This window comes from Pteropus vampyrus, unplaced genomic scaffold, assembly GCF_000151845.1.
Source record: "Pteropus vampyrus isolate Shadow unplaced genomic scaffold, Pvam_2.0 Scaffold241, whole genome shotgun sequence".
Lineage (NCBI taxonomy): Eukaryota > Metazoa > Chordata > Mammalia > Chiroptera > Pteropodidae > Pteropus > Pteropus vampyrus.
The window spans coordinates 327,593-339,850 of record NW_011889022.1 but is presented as its reverse complement, the minus strand read 5'-3'; the positions used below and the strand labels follow the sequence as shown (position 1 = coordinate 339,850).

The window sequence follows — 12,258 nt, the reverse complement described above, 5'->3', positions numbered from 1 at the left end:
TATAAGTAGACCAAAAGAGAGAATAATCAAATTTGATTGGGAACGTAAAACAAGCTTGAGCAGGGTTTTAAAATATGAATAAATTTTAATGTATGATTTTTAATTTTGTTTCCATTTTCTTCCTGATTTGTAGAGACCTCATTCAATTTCGTGTCCTCTAATAATTTCTTTCATTTTTCCCTTTGAAATTTTCCACTCGTTCCACCTTATTATCAGAGCACTTTGTTGGATACGGTCTCTTTTTCTCTGGCTCCCGTAGTTCATCCCCAAAATATATATCCTACATCTGCGGTACCACCCACCACTGTACCATGGGCCCCCTGATCAAAGGCGTCAGCATCTCTCCTGGACCACGCTGGTGGCTCCCTGACCGCTCCCTGCCTCCCCCTACAGTCCTGCAGCCACACAGCAGCCAAGGTGGTCCTTCACTGACCAGCATGCCAAGTGGCTCCCCACTTCACTCAGGGCCACACGGAGGTCCCTGTAGTGGCTGCAAGAACTTACATCGTCTGGGTCTCGCGCTCCCACTGCCCTCCTGTGTCTTCTCTGTGTTTCCATATCTCCTTGCTTGCTCAGGCAGGCAAGCAGGCTTCTCTGGGAGCTGTTTCTTCAGCATCTTTCCCATTTTGACCTAGCACCTCATTCGCATACTCTGTAAAGGAAGCAGGTTGGTGGAAAGACTCCGTTAGACTGAAAGCGAGTTTTCTCCTCACCTTTTAGTTACGACAGCCTCCAGTGAAGCGTTTGAGACTTCGTGGCGACTGGTCAGATACTGGACCCCGAGCAAGGCCTGAGAGTGAGCGAGAACGAGACGGTAACTCTGCTTTGGTCAGCTTTTCTTTCTTAATGTGGTATTTAAAAATTAATGTTGTAATTCGTTTCCAGTGTTTTCGCTAGTATGAATGATGCTGCAGTAAATATCCCCATCCATCTATCTTAGCATATTCCTGCAAGCGTATCTGAGGATGGATGTCCGAGAGGGGAACGGCTGGGTCACTGGACCAGTGTATTTTAATTGTAATGTGATCAAATGACCCTCCCAAAAAGCGCTGCTTTACATTCCCACTGAAAATGTAAGAATGCTCGCCGCTCCGTAAAACACGGGGCGTTATCAAACTTCTGAGTTTTTGCCTTTCTGTTAGCTGTAAATAGAATGAAAACTCTCATCTTCCAACTGGAGAGTTTTATAACAGCACAAATTTTTTTTTTCCTTCTGTCAGGTTTCTTGAGAAGCATTAGAAACTACCTTGGGAGCTTTAAGATGGCACACTTTAAAATAGAATTAATCCTTGTGTATTTTAATAAATGAGCGTGTAGCCAAAATCTTATTCTAATGGCTTCTGAAATCTTTTAAGATCAAAAGCATATTTCCCAATATATTATCTTTGGTATTATTTTGCAACATACATTTAAATATAAAGCTACGTTATATAAAGGCGATAGAGTGTACAATAAATTCTGTTTTCACAGGTCAAGAACAAATGATTTCCATTTTTAATTATATAATTATAGAATAGAATTGTCACAGTTTTAATTTGATGTCATACTTAATTTGAAAATACTCTTAAGGGAAAATTCGTGTATTTGAAGGAGGAAAAAGGAAGAGGGAAGAGAAAAAACACTTTCTGGTTTCAGTTAATTTCATACATGTGGACTCTGCTTACAGTAAAGGATGACAAAAACAAATTCAGTTTAAGAACGTTTGAGAGGGCAAACCTTCCTCTTAATCTGCTCAACGTGCAATACCCGGCCCCTTCTAGCTGTGCGCTCTTGGAACTACAGATGTGGGTTGGGGTAGTGGCGGGAGGTGCGTTGGTACCTGAGAATAAGCCACGATGTAGGAGACGTAAGTCCTGTCCTTGGGGAGCTCAAAATCCAGATGGAGTGTCACTCGTTTAAACGTCTACTATGAGATGTGACGACAGCTCTAGTCGATTTCTATACATTCATAGCATTTTTTGGCAATTTGAATTTTTTTAATTGCTTTCATTCTCAAGACCCCTCAGATCTAGGTTTTCGCATCAATGAAAGACTCTAACTCTTATTAAGTTCACTGATAAGACTCGTGTCGCCGTAGGAGAGCAAAGTCCCAATGTGTCCTTGATGCAGAGAATGTCTGACATGTTATCAAGGTGGTTCGAAGAAGCGAGCGAGGTCGCACAGAGCACTAGAGGGCGAGGAAGGCCTCGGCCCAGAGGTAATGTTCCTTGTTAATTCCAGTCCTCAGAAAGCTGTCAGAAACTATGTACCGAAGTTGGGTTTATTTATGTCATCTCACTGATGCCGTGTTTTATATCTACAGTGAGGGTCTTGCTGTCGTGGGAAGCAGTGGAGGATAAAGGGTATTGGCTATAATATGTGCCTTCAGGTTCCACTCGTTCTAGCCCTTATTTTTTGCTCTTAAAAAAAGTAAGAGCATCTGATATTCCCCATTTAAAGTCCTTTTTGTATACTCTCTGCGAGTAGAAATATATAAAACTCTGTAGGTAAATAAGTTGCATGTGATTGAAGTTTCTCCTTTGGGTTACTTATGTACATTGCTTATTAATTACTGTTTCTGGTGTTAGCTGACCTGTTATCATATTTGTTTACTACTTTCCAGTTTTGTGGGTTTTGGCAAGTTACCTATTCTCAGTCCAAAATGAGGCATATAAAAGTTAACTTCTACATGTTTTAAATCTCCAAAGAAAAAGTTTCTGTTGAATTTCATCCATAAATGTTTCTTATTATCTCCTGCATATCAGTTAACTTTTTCAAAAACTTTCTGGACTGTGGCTTTGCTTAAGGGTAATTAAATTTGTATTTAAATTTAAACTAAGAAATAAATAAATCATGGTGATTAAAAAACTATTCTGTGGTAGTTGTGTCTTGCAAGGCATGAACTTGGTTTGTCTGCTCCATTTTTAATAAAATCTAAATTTGAAGCAAAATCAGAAAATTTTAATGTTTATTGAGTATTAATCATTCCTTTACAGATAGCAGAAAGCCTAGCATAGCGCATAGCAGACATTCAGGCCTTTTAAAATCATAACTGCCTTGTGTTAGTTTAGTGGTTAAAACATCACTGCTATGAAACGAGAATCAGGAACTTAACCCTATTTTGGCCTCTTCGTGGTTTTACTCTTGCTAATGCAGTTTTTATTAGGTGTTGTACGAAGAACACGATGTTGTAGGGTGGCACTGTATCGACATAAACCCGTTACCCTATTATCTAGCTATTACATCAGAACCATCATCTCTAAACTTAAGGGACGAGATGTTGTTTATCGGCATCACTTATGCTGTTATTTAGCTTCGTCTGAGCGAAGCTGCCACGTTGAGCATTTTGCTGAAAAGATCATTTTAACAAGAACGTGCTATAGATGGATCTTTACCCCTCTCAATGAGCCAAATGGACCAAACCACCAATGGGCGCTTTTGATTTCCTATATATTTTATGTTTCTGAGTGTGTGTGTGTGTGTGTGAGTGTGCACGTGTGCACACTCAAGTGCGCCTGTATGTCCCGCACACACCTCTTCTGAGTAGTCGGTTTCGGAAAGCATCATCTAGTGTTTGAACTTGCGTTCACATGGACTCTTTGAAGGTGGGACGAGTCAGCCAGAAGCTTCGACCCTCCCTGTGGTCCCGCCGGGCGCTGACTCGGAAGCGGCGGAGAGCGCCATGGAAGTGGACGCCGCAGCCGAGCAGTTCCCGCAGCCTTCTGCGTCCTCTGCGGCGTCCGCTCAGGCCCGCTCGCCGGCGTCTTCTGCAGAGAGCCCGCCGCCCCCTCTACTGTCTTCTCCAGACAGTGAACCAAGGCCGTCCGTCGAGGCGTCTGGCCAGCACACGCACCATCAGTCTGGTGAGGATGTCACTCTTTACCTAGGCTGTGGGTCATCTGATGGTTTCTGATCGTGAGAACTTCCTTCTGGGCCGTTCGGAAAGATGCTAAATCACATGTTCCCGCTGGAGTGAATGGCCCCGATGACACGTAGTATGTGAACGTGTGACCCAAGCACGAGGTTCTAGTGTGCCTGACTCGCATGAGTTGTAACACGTAGCAGGAATCTTCCATTTACGTGAGACAGTTTTTTTAAAACGTAGCTACTGGCAGATAGTGTTTTGATGTAGTTTAAGCACTCGATGTAGCGATTACTTTTATAGGCCGTTTTTAGACAAAATATCTCTCTAAACTTATTTGGTTGCTAGTCTGTGTTAAAGTAATGGTGAAATATATCCTTAATTATTATTGTCCCATTGTATTTATATTTTTGATTATTTTTCCTAAAACCATGAAACACTTTTAATACATTCTCTGTGGTGCATTTGATATGGTCTCTTGTCAACAACATGCAGTTTATCAAAAGAATTATTTCTCCTATATTTATGGGAAAAAGAATTGTTTTAGCAAATCTTACTCTTCTTGGAACTTGATATTAGTGAAAAAAATTAACTCCCAAATTCTGTTAAAGTACTATTTTCCCCGGTATTATAACTCCTCATGTTCAACTTTTCCCCCCTAAACTGTGGATTGTACTAGTATTTATAACAGTAATTTTCAGCAGATAATGTCTAGTTTACTTGACATTTTAACCGTATACATGTAATTATAATAACCAGTAAGATATTTATTCATATTTTCCTTTGGATTCTTCTAAGGAAGCATTTTACTTGACATATAACCAAAAATATTAGCAACTAGAGATACAGCTGGCAGGCCTAAGCTAAAACCTATAAAAAATTCCTAACAGCTTAACTGCCAAGCTGTCACTTGGTTCTTGCTTCTCTGGAATCTGATACTAGATCACCAAATACGATTTTAAATTAAGCTTTAAATTAAGCACTCTTTTATCGGTATAGCCCGTTTTTGGTAATTCATTTTCAGTTTCTATGGGAATAGAAGCCAGAATCAGTTACATAACGGTTAACGCTGATGTATAGTTGACCTTTCAACTTGTGGGAAGTTGGGACAGAATCGGTTAAAAGTTGACTTTTCAAAGCAGGTGCAATTGGTAAAAACAAGAACTTTTGAAGTAATAGCGTTCTTGGAAACGTTCTTAAAGATTTCGATCAATTATGTTATCAGGAAAACTTAGCAAGAATTCTCCCGAGCTCGTGTTCGCACGTCCACTCATCGTAACTTCTTCCATTCGTTTCTGAAACACGTTCTGAGTAGATTACTTAGTTTAGAGTTTCATTTTTTTTGTTATAGATGTTTAACACATTTTGATAGTACATTTCAAATTGCTAAATATCTTTCAAATTTAATGTAAGTATTAAATACTGTAGTCGTTTGAATCAGTGAAATTCAAAAATTTGTGATGATCACGTATGTGGTCATTGAACATGTGGTCATTGGCACTTTTGCCCATAAATTTTTTTCAAGAAAGTACGGAAATATCTTTAACTGGTAGGTTATTAAAAGAAACTTGATCATTTTGATAACATGGAAAATTGGAATATTTCCATGTCACTACGATCATATTGCTTTTTTTGGCCTTGTATTTTCCCAGAGCCCAGCGTTTTAAGAGGCACTTAATCTTTGGCTTCCCAGTCCCTTACGCACGTCTGCGCCCAGACGGTTTGTGATGGTGGCACTGTCCATGCGTCCTTAGAGGCATGATTTCTGTTACTGCCTTGCACAGAGGTGGAGGAAAGGAACAGTACTTCCTGCCATGCGGTGGATGCCTCTTTATGTACCTGTCCCTGCCTCTCCTCTGTGCCCCTTGCGTTTCCTTCGTCACGTTTGCTGGGGTGGAGGAAGGGGACGTTGGGAACGTGAAGACTTGCATCTCTGATTGAACCTAATTACTTGCCTTCTCTCGGTCTGCGCCGAGTCCTGAATGAGTGAAGGCAGCCACAGCCACAGACTTCAGTGGGTGCCGGACGGTGTCCGAGCGGTGTTCACTACTGTCACTCAGCAGCGAGACGAAATGTCTGCGTCCCACTCTTCCGCCCCTCCCAGCCCCCAGCCTTACGATAACCTTCTCTCGTCCGCAGTGGGGATGAAAAAGCACCGACTTTTCTACTTTTGAATCTCCCAGCTTCCCAGCACCTGTGCTGCCATCGTCTGCGGCGGAGGCGACGCGTTTTAGGAAGACGTGTGTCCGCTCCCGCCCAGGCTAGCCGTGCCCTCCCGTCCCTTCCAGCTTCGCAGAGGCTTCGCTCCTCCTCCTGCGTCGCCGTCACTGCCTTCCCTACCGAACTGTTCCTTTTGGCCTCGGATGAGCTCCAGGTCCCTTCTGCCTCGCAGTCCCCTTTCCCACTGGAACTTCCTGTCAGGCTCCAGCGGCTTCCACTGTGTCCGGCCTAAAGCGGACGTCTCTGCCAGTGTCCTCCTCGATTTCTTGACCCAGCGCGTTTAACGCCGTCTCTTCTTTCTTCCGGCGCTTTCCTTTCTCGGCGTCTTGGCCGCTTTGCCCGTGAGCTCTAACTGCCGCCTCCAGCTGGCTGTCGGTCACCGGCGTCGGCGTTTCTCGTTCTGGTCACTTCTGAGTATTTTAGTGGAACCCCGTAGCCCGCTCTCCTCTCTGTAAACCCTCTGTCCCCGAGTGATCGTGTCACTCTGTGGACCTCTTCAGTTTCACCTGGCCAGACTCAGACTTAACTTGGCTTCCTGTCCGTCCCGTCTCGTAATCTCTTCCCTCTCGGTCATCTCATAGCTTAGGAAGGTCTTCTGCCACCGCCCCTTTGCTCATTTCAGCAGCCCGTGAGTCATTCCTGCTTCTTCACTTTTCCTCACGTGCCAGGCCCCATCCGTGAGCAGGTCCTGTTGGCTCTACGCTCTGTCTTGCTGTCTTTCTTGTCCGCTCGTTGATCTCCCCGTTATTACTATTACTCTCCAGGCCACAGCCGTGTATTTTAAAGGATTTAAAAAATCTTAAATCGGGTCCTGTCACTTTGCTGTTTAAAAGGCCTCCGAGACTTCTAACTGCCTTTGGAACCACAACTGCAGAGGAAAAGAAAAGCCACGGTCCACGCTGTGGCCCGTGAGTGCCGCCCGGCCCTCGCCCCTCGGTCCCCGACGTCACCATGCTCCAACCGTTCCCCCAGCGTGCCACCTTCTCCTTCCTTTCCCTGACCCTGAGCCCTTGTGCGTGCCCTTCTCCGTGCCTGAGAAACTCTCTTCCTGCTCATCGTGGAGCTGACGCCTTTTTTCTTGGGTCTCAGCTGAAAGGTCACCGAGGGAGGTCATCCATAACTACCCTAGTGCGATTCATCTTTTCCTACCCTCCCTGAAATTTTTTTCTTTTATGTAGCCTCGTTTATTTCTTAAAAGGTACTTATACATTTTTTGTAATTATTCGGTTCATTTTCGACTGACTTGTTTTCTCTCTCTAGAGTATACTCCTAAAGACAGAGGCATTATCTTTCTTACTCCGCATAAGCCTTTTCCCCCTCAAAATAGTCACTACCTCTAAAGATGCAGTTAAGACTGTTATCTTTAAGCTAGAATATAAGCTACGTAGGGTACATTTAGCCGTATTTTAGTGTTTATAGTTTTTACGGCTGAATCAGGAGATAGATGCATGCAAATGGGAGCCGAAGCAGTGGGTGGATCTTTTTGGTCTTTTGACTTCTTTCCCCTTTGTATTCTTGACTTTATCTTAATTCATGTAGTCGGACCATTTGAAACCGTATTCTGTATACATCACCCAGAATTTAATCAGATGTTTTGATTCTTATACATGGTCTTTTCTTAACTATTCAACAAAAGACTGTGGTTATAGGATTATCTAGTTAAAAACCAGAAGGGTATGACTACGAACCGAAACTATATAGGTTGAAATGAAATCTTCGCAATTTTATTTACAAAAAGTATTTCAAAGTACTTTCCTCGGTAACCCCTATCACACGTCACCTTCCGTTGTTTCTAAACTGAGCCCGGAAGTGTTGTCATCTCATGTGTTGTTTGTAGTTTTTTCCCCACGGCGATGAGAGTGTTAGATGAGGCTGTCATTCCAGCAGGTGCCGGCTTTTTTCTCCTTTGGTTTCCTTTTAATCAAAATCAAAGAATACGATTAGAGGAGGTGGTTTTTTGGAAATGAAGGGGGTATCAGTGCATACAAAATTCAGTTTTGGGGGCTCGCCTTGGGAAGTGAGTCGCCTAAAGGACCCTGCTTCTAACCAAAAGGACCACTCAGACCATGAGGATCATTAAGATACTATATGATATTATGGTAATATCACATGGTAACTTCTTTGAAGTGTTGACTTCTGCTTATTTACAAATAACTGCTCGGACTTAAAATTTATTTAGGTCTCTTCAGAACCTTTATAGCTGAGCTGAGCTCTGTAGAAAAGTTGCTGGGGTGATAAGAACTCTGCGTTGTAGCGTATCAAAGCAAACCCTTCAGGGCTCAGATACCCAGTGTACAGTTTCCTAAAGGGGGTCAGCGTCTGCTGAGACTAGGCACAGCCATTTGTAGATTAGAAATGAGTGGCGGTATCAGGGTAACGGCCTCTGTGGGGAAACTAGAGAAGAGACCATAGGAACTGGAATGTCGGTAAAGGCATGACCAGTTCTGGGACAAGGAGTGCTCACGGGTCGCCTGGGCGGGACCGACGGCAGACAGGTGACCTGCCACCGAGTCAGGTGTAAAGGCCGGCCTTGTGGGGACCAGCGGCCCTGAGTGTCGGAGAGGCAGGACGCGAGGTTTGGATCAGGCGACCTCTGTTGGGTCAATGGTAGTTTGCTGTCCCTCTGTCTCGGGGAATGAAGTCACTGGGGAGACTAGCCTGGAGTCACTCCAAAGAAAATGAGAATAGAGTTGGTATTGTCAGGAGATGGAAGTATCCGATTCCAGTCAGCGGTTCCAGACACATGGCTCAGGGCTTGTCAGGTCGTCATTGTTTTTATTTCCACCCAAAGGTGCTCATTTTGTTTACTTTCCATTTTGGCTTATGTTAACAAAACGAATTCTCCCCATATTTATTCACATTATAAATGATATATGTTTGTGCGTATACATTTTCTTAAAGGATGTAATATGTATGTATTTTACCTGCCTTTAATATGTCAAACCGCTAGCAGAAATATTTGTTTAGTCCGGTATGTGTAGTTGGAATTTTTAATTCAGTATGTGCCTTTTCTGGTTAGCTGTGCGTTGACTTGTTTATCTAGCCTCGTTTTTTCTTTTTTTTTTAACCTAAGGAGAGAAAAAGCCACCATACAACCAGTCTTAAAAGCAAGCGAACTGATTTTTCTTTATAAATCACTGAAGGAATTAATTAATGGTTCGTGACATTATCACAACTAAATCTTGATTCTCCAAGGTAGAGAATGTCACTGCTTAAGCTTAGAGTTTGCTGTTTATTTGCTATGGCACCCGTGGGTCTAAGATGGAGACTCTCATAGTCCCATAAAATGTTTGGCAGTGCAGGAGAGAGGGTTTGAAACAGCAATGAAATTGGGTGAATTTTTTGTGATTTTTCTGTTTTCTTAGCAAAGTTTGACATATATGTAGTCTGTCTATGGTAATTTCTTTTGAAGTGTAAAATGACAAACCTTGTGGCTGCATAGTAATGCTCTGTTTTGCATCGCGGGAAGCATTGCAGTAGCTGACAACAAATGTGGTCTGTGCATATACCTGAGAAGGAGGTGCTCTGCCATTGAGCATCACAGTTTATGTCCTAGCGAGTACGGTCCTGCTTGGTACCGGGGAATTTTCTAGGAAGAACTAGCAGGGAGAGACTACGGTGATGCTTGATTTGTTAAATCTTAACTGTCAATTGGCTAATGGAATACCGTCTTTGTAAATAGACAACATGGTAACAAGAGGTTAGTTTCTCTGACATGATTGATTCCCGAAACAATCAACCAGATTTTTGCACGCACATAAAGGCACATACAACAGGCTGATCGTTGTTTCGTAGTTTGTGTACTTCGCTGCCAGTGTCACTGAGAGGAATTCTGGGTGCTCCCACCATCAGATCTACACCTGTCGATCGCCACCCACGGGCTCCGCCACCCGTTAGGTCATAGTGGGTGGAGTTTCTGTGCACCTGTCTAAAGCCACTTCCTCCTGTCATCCACCAGCTCATCCCCTTCGTCTGCTCGAGGACGCCCTTCCTGCATCTGTCCATTTCTCTCCACGCAATCTGACATTGCCCATCAGCGCACAAACGTGTCATCTCCCAAACGGAAACAGATCTCCCTGACTCCTTACCCCCTCTCCAGCAGTCACCCGATTTCTCTGTTCTCCATTAGCGGCAAGACCTGGAAGATACGTGCCTAGTGGTTCTCCTCCATTACCTCCCCGTGCCCTTGACCCTGCTTCAGTCAGCTGTTGGCCCCTGTGGTTTCACCGAAGCAGCAGTGACCGTCAGTGACGTCCGAGGTGCAGAGTCCAGTGGGTCAGTCTCAGAATCTTCCTCGTCGTGTCGGCGCCTTTGACACACGTGCTTATTCCATCCTCTCGACACCGTCACCCCTTTGCCCGCGGAAGTCTGCTCACCGGCTCTCCAGCTTCCTCACGGGCTGCTCGCTCTCACTCCTGGAGAGTCTTCTCCCCTCCACAGTGGGGTGTCCCAGAGTTCGGTCGTTAGACTTCTTCTCTGTCATCACGTACTTTCTAGGTGGCTTCAAGTAACATCGCCAGTGGCATCCAAGTTTACCAGTGAATTCCAGACTGTTACATTCAGTCCCTACTCAGTTTCTCCACGTGGATATCTGTTAGTTCTTTTCTTTCCTCGAATGCCACGTGTTCCTCCTCGATTCTTTCCTGTCACAGTAAACGGCAGCTCTGATTTGGCTGTGACATAGGCCAAAAGCGTTGGGATCACTCCACAGCTACACCATCCGCAGATCGTGCTGCCGTCGCCTATGATATGTATCCTACACCCACGTCCCGCCCTTCCCCTTCTGAGCGGGTTTGCACTTGGCCTTCCCTCCGCCTGGAACACTCTTTCCCCAGAGATCGTTGTGGTTTGCTCCTTCGCGTCCTTGAGGTCGCTTCAAAAATCATCTCGCGAGGGAAGCCTTCCCTAATGACCTCACACAAAACGACCCCTCCCCGGCTCCGTCTGCCCCATCCCTTACCCGGCCCACTTCACTTCACCGCAGTTACCCCACCTGCCACATACAGACACATGCATGTGTATTACATACTTGTGTGTGTTCGCTGACATCTGCCTCCGAACGTAAACTCCACACTGGTAGACACTGTTTTGTTCGCTATTTTGTTTATCTCCGGAGCCTAAAATGGTGCTTCATGCATAGTAGGCACTCGATAAGTATCTCTGCAGAATTTCTGTTTTCTATAGAAAAATGTCATATTTCGACTTTTTATGTTCAACCGTTGCTTTGGAAAAAGTTTAAGAAAATATTAAACATGTAATTATATTTGAGCATTAAAAAGGAAAAAGTATACAACAATTCTAACATAAAAGGAAACATTTTAACTGAAAAATACGTAACTTTTATTTAAAGAGCGCTCCACTAATAAATTTCAAGAATTGTTTCCAAATGCATAACTCATCATTATAATTGAATTTTAAAATTATTATTCGATTAAAAGTAGTAAAGTAGTTTTTGTGTGTAGATCAGATAACTGGTATTTTTCAGTTTTTCATTTCTTAGTATCTTGTTGTAAATTAATGAGGAAAGGGATGTTCATTTTAAATGTTTTGCTTATGAAGGGTTTTCATTCTGTTTAATTACTTAAATATTCTTAGACGACTGTATGTGTCTGATTCATCAAGTTCAACAGAAGCATTTGGGTGTATAAGAGCGTGTAGTTTCTCTCTTAATTGAATGACCAGTAATTTCTTTTTTTATGAGTAATTTGGTTTTTGTATTCCTCTATGAGACGTGTTTAATTTCAATCCTTCTCTCTTCTAGAATCATATTCTTACTGTTGTCTTGTGTAATCAAATGTATAATCATATTCTTACCATTTCCCCTTTATCACTCTCTTTTCACCTCTTTTTTCCTGTCTACGTCAGAGTTTTTAAGGGGGCCCGAGATAGCTTTGCTCCGTAAGCGCCTGCAGCAGCTGAGGCTCAAGAAGGCCGAGCAGCAGAGGCGGCAGGAGCTCGCTGCCTGCGCCCAGCAGCAGCCCCCCACCGCCCGCCCGGCCCCGGACCCTCAGGCTTCAGGTTGTTCGTGTCGAGTGTCCTCGAGCGGCTGGTGGAGCTGGTGTTTTAACTGCTGCTGTGTAATACGCCGCTTTCCTTCTCGCCCCAGCGAGAGCTGTGCTTGTGGCTTCCCCTCCCTTCTCACGTGGGGTGGCAGCCATTGTCCCCTGGCTGGGGGACACGCTGGCAGCAGCATTTGC

General features: G+C 43.9%; 1 protein-coding gene across 4 annotated transcripts in view; it reads left to right on the top strand.

The window, feature by feature from the left end:
* DCAF6 (DDB1 and CUL4 associated factor 6) overlaps positions 1-12,258 on the top strand; it is a 57,896-nt gene that overhangs the window by 21,603 nt on the left and 24,035 nt on the right. For all 4 annotated transcript variants that reach the window (XM_023519932.1, XM_023519931.1, XM_023519933.1 and 1 more), the window contains exons 8-10: positions 721-814; positions 2,078-2,197; positions 3,585-3,842. In XM_023519932.1, coding sequence (XP_023375700.1) covers positions 721-814; positions 2,078-2,197; positions 3,585-3,842 — 472 coding nt within the window. The remainder of the gene's footprint in view (positions 1-720; positions 815-2,077; positions 2,198-3,584; positions 3,843-12,258) is intronic.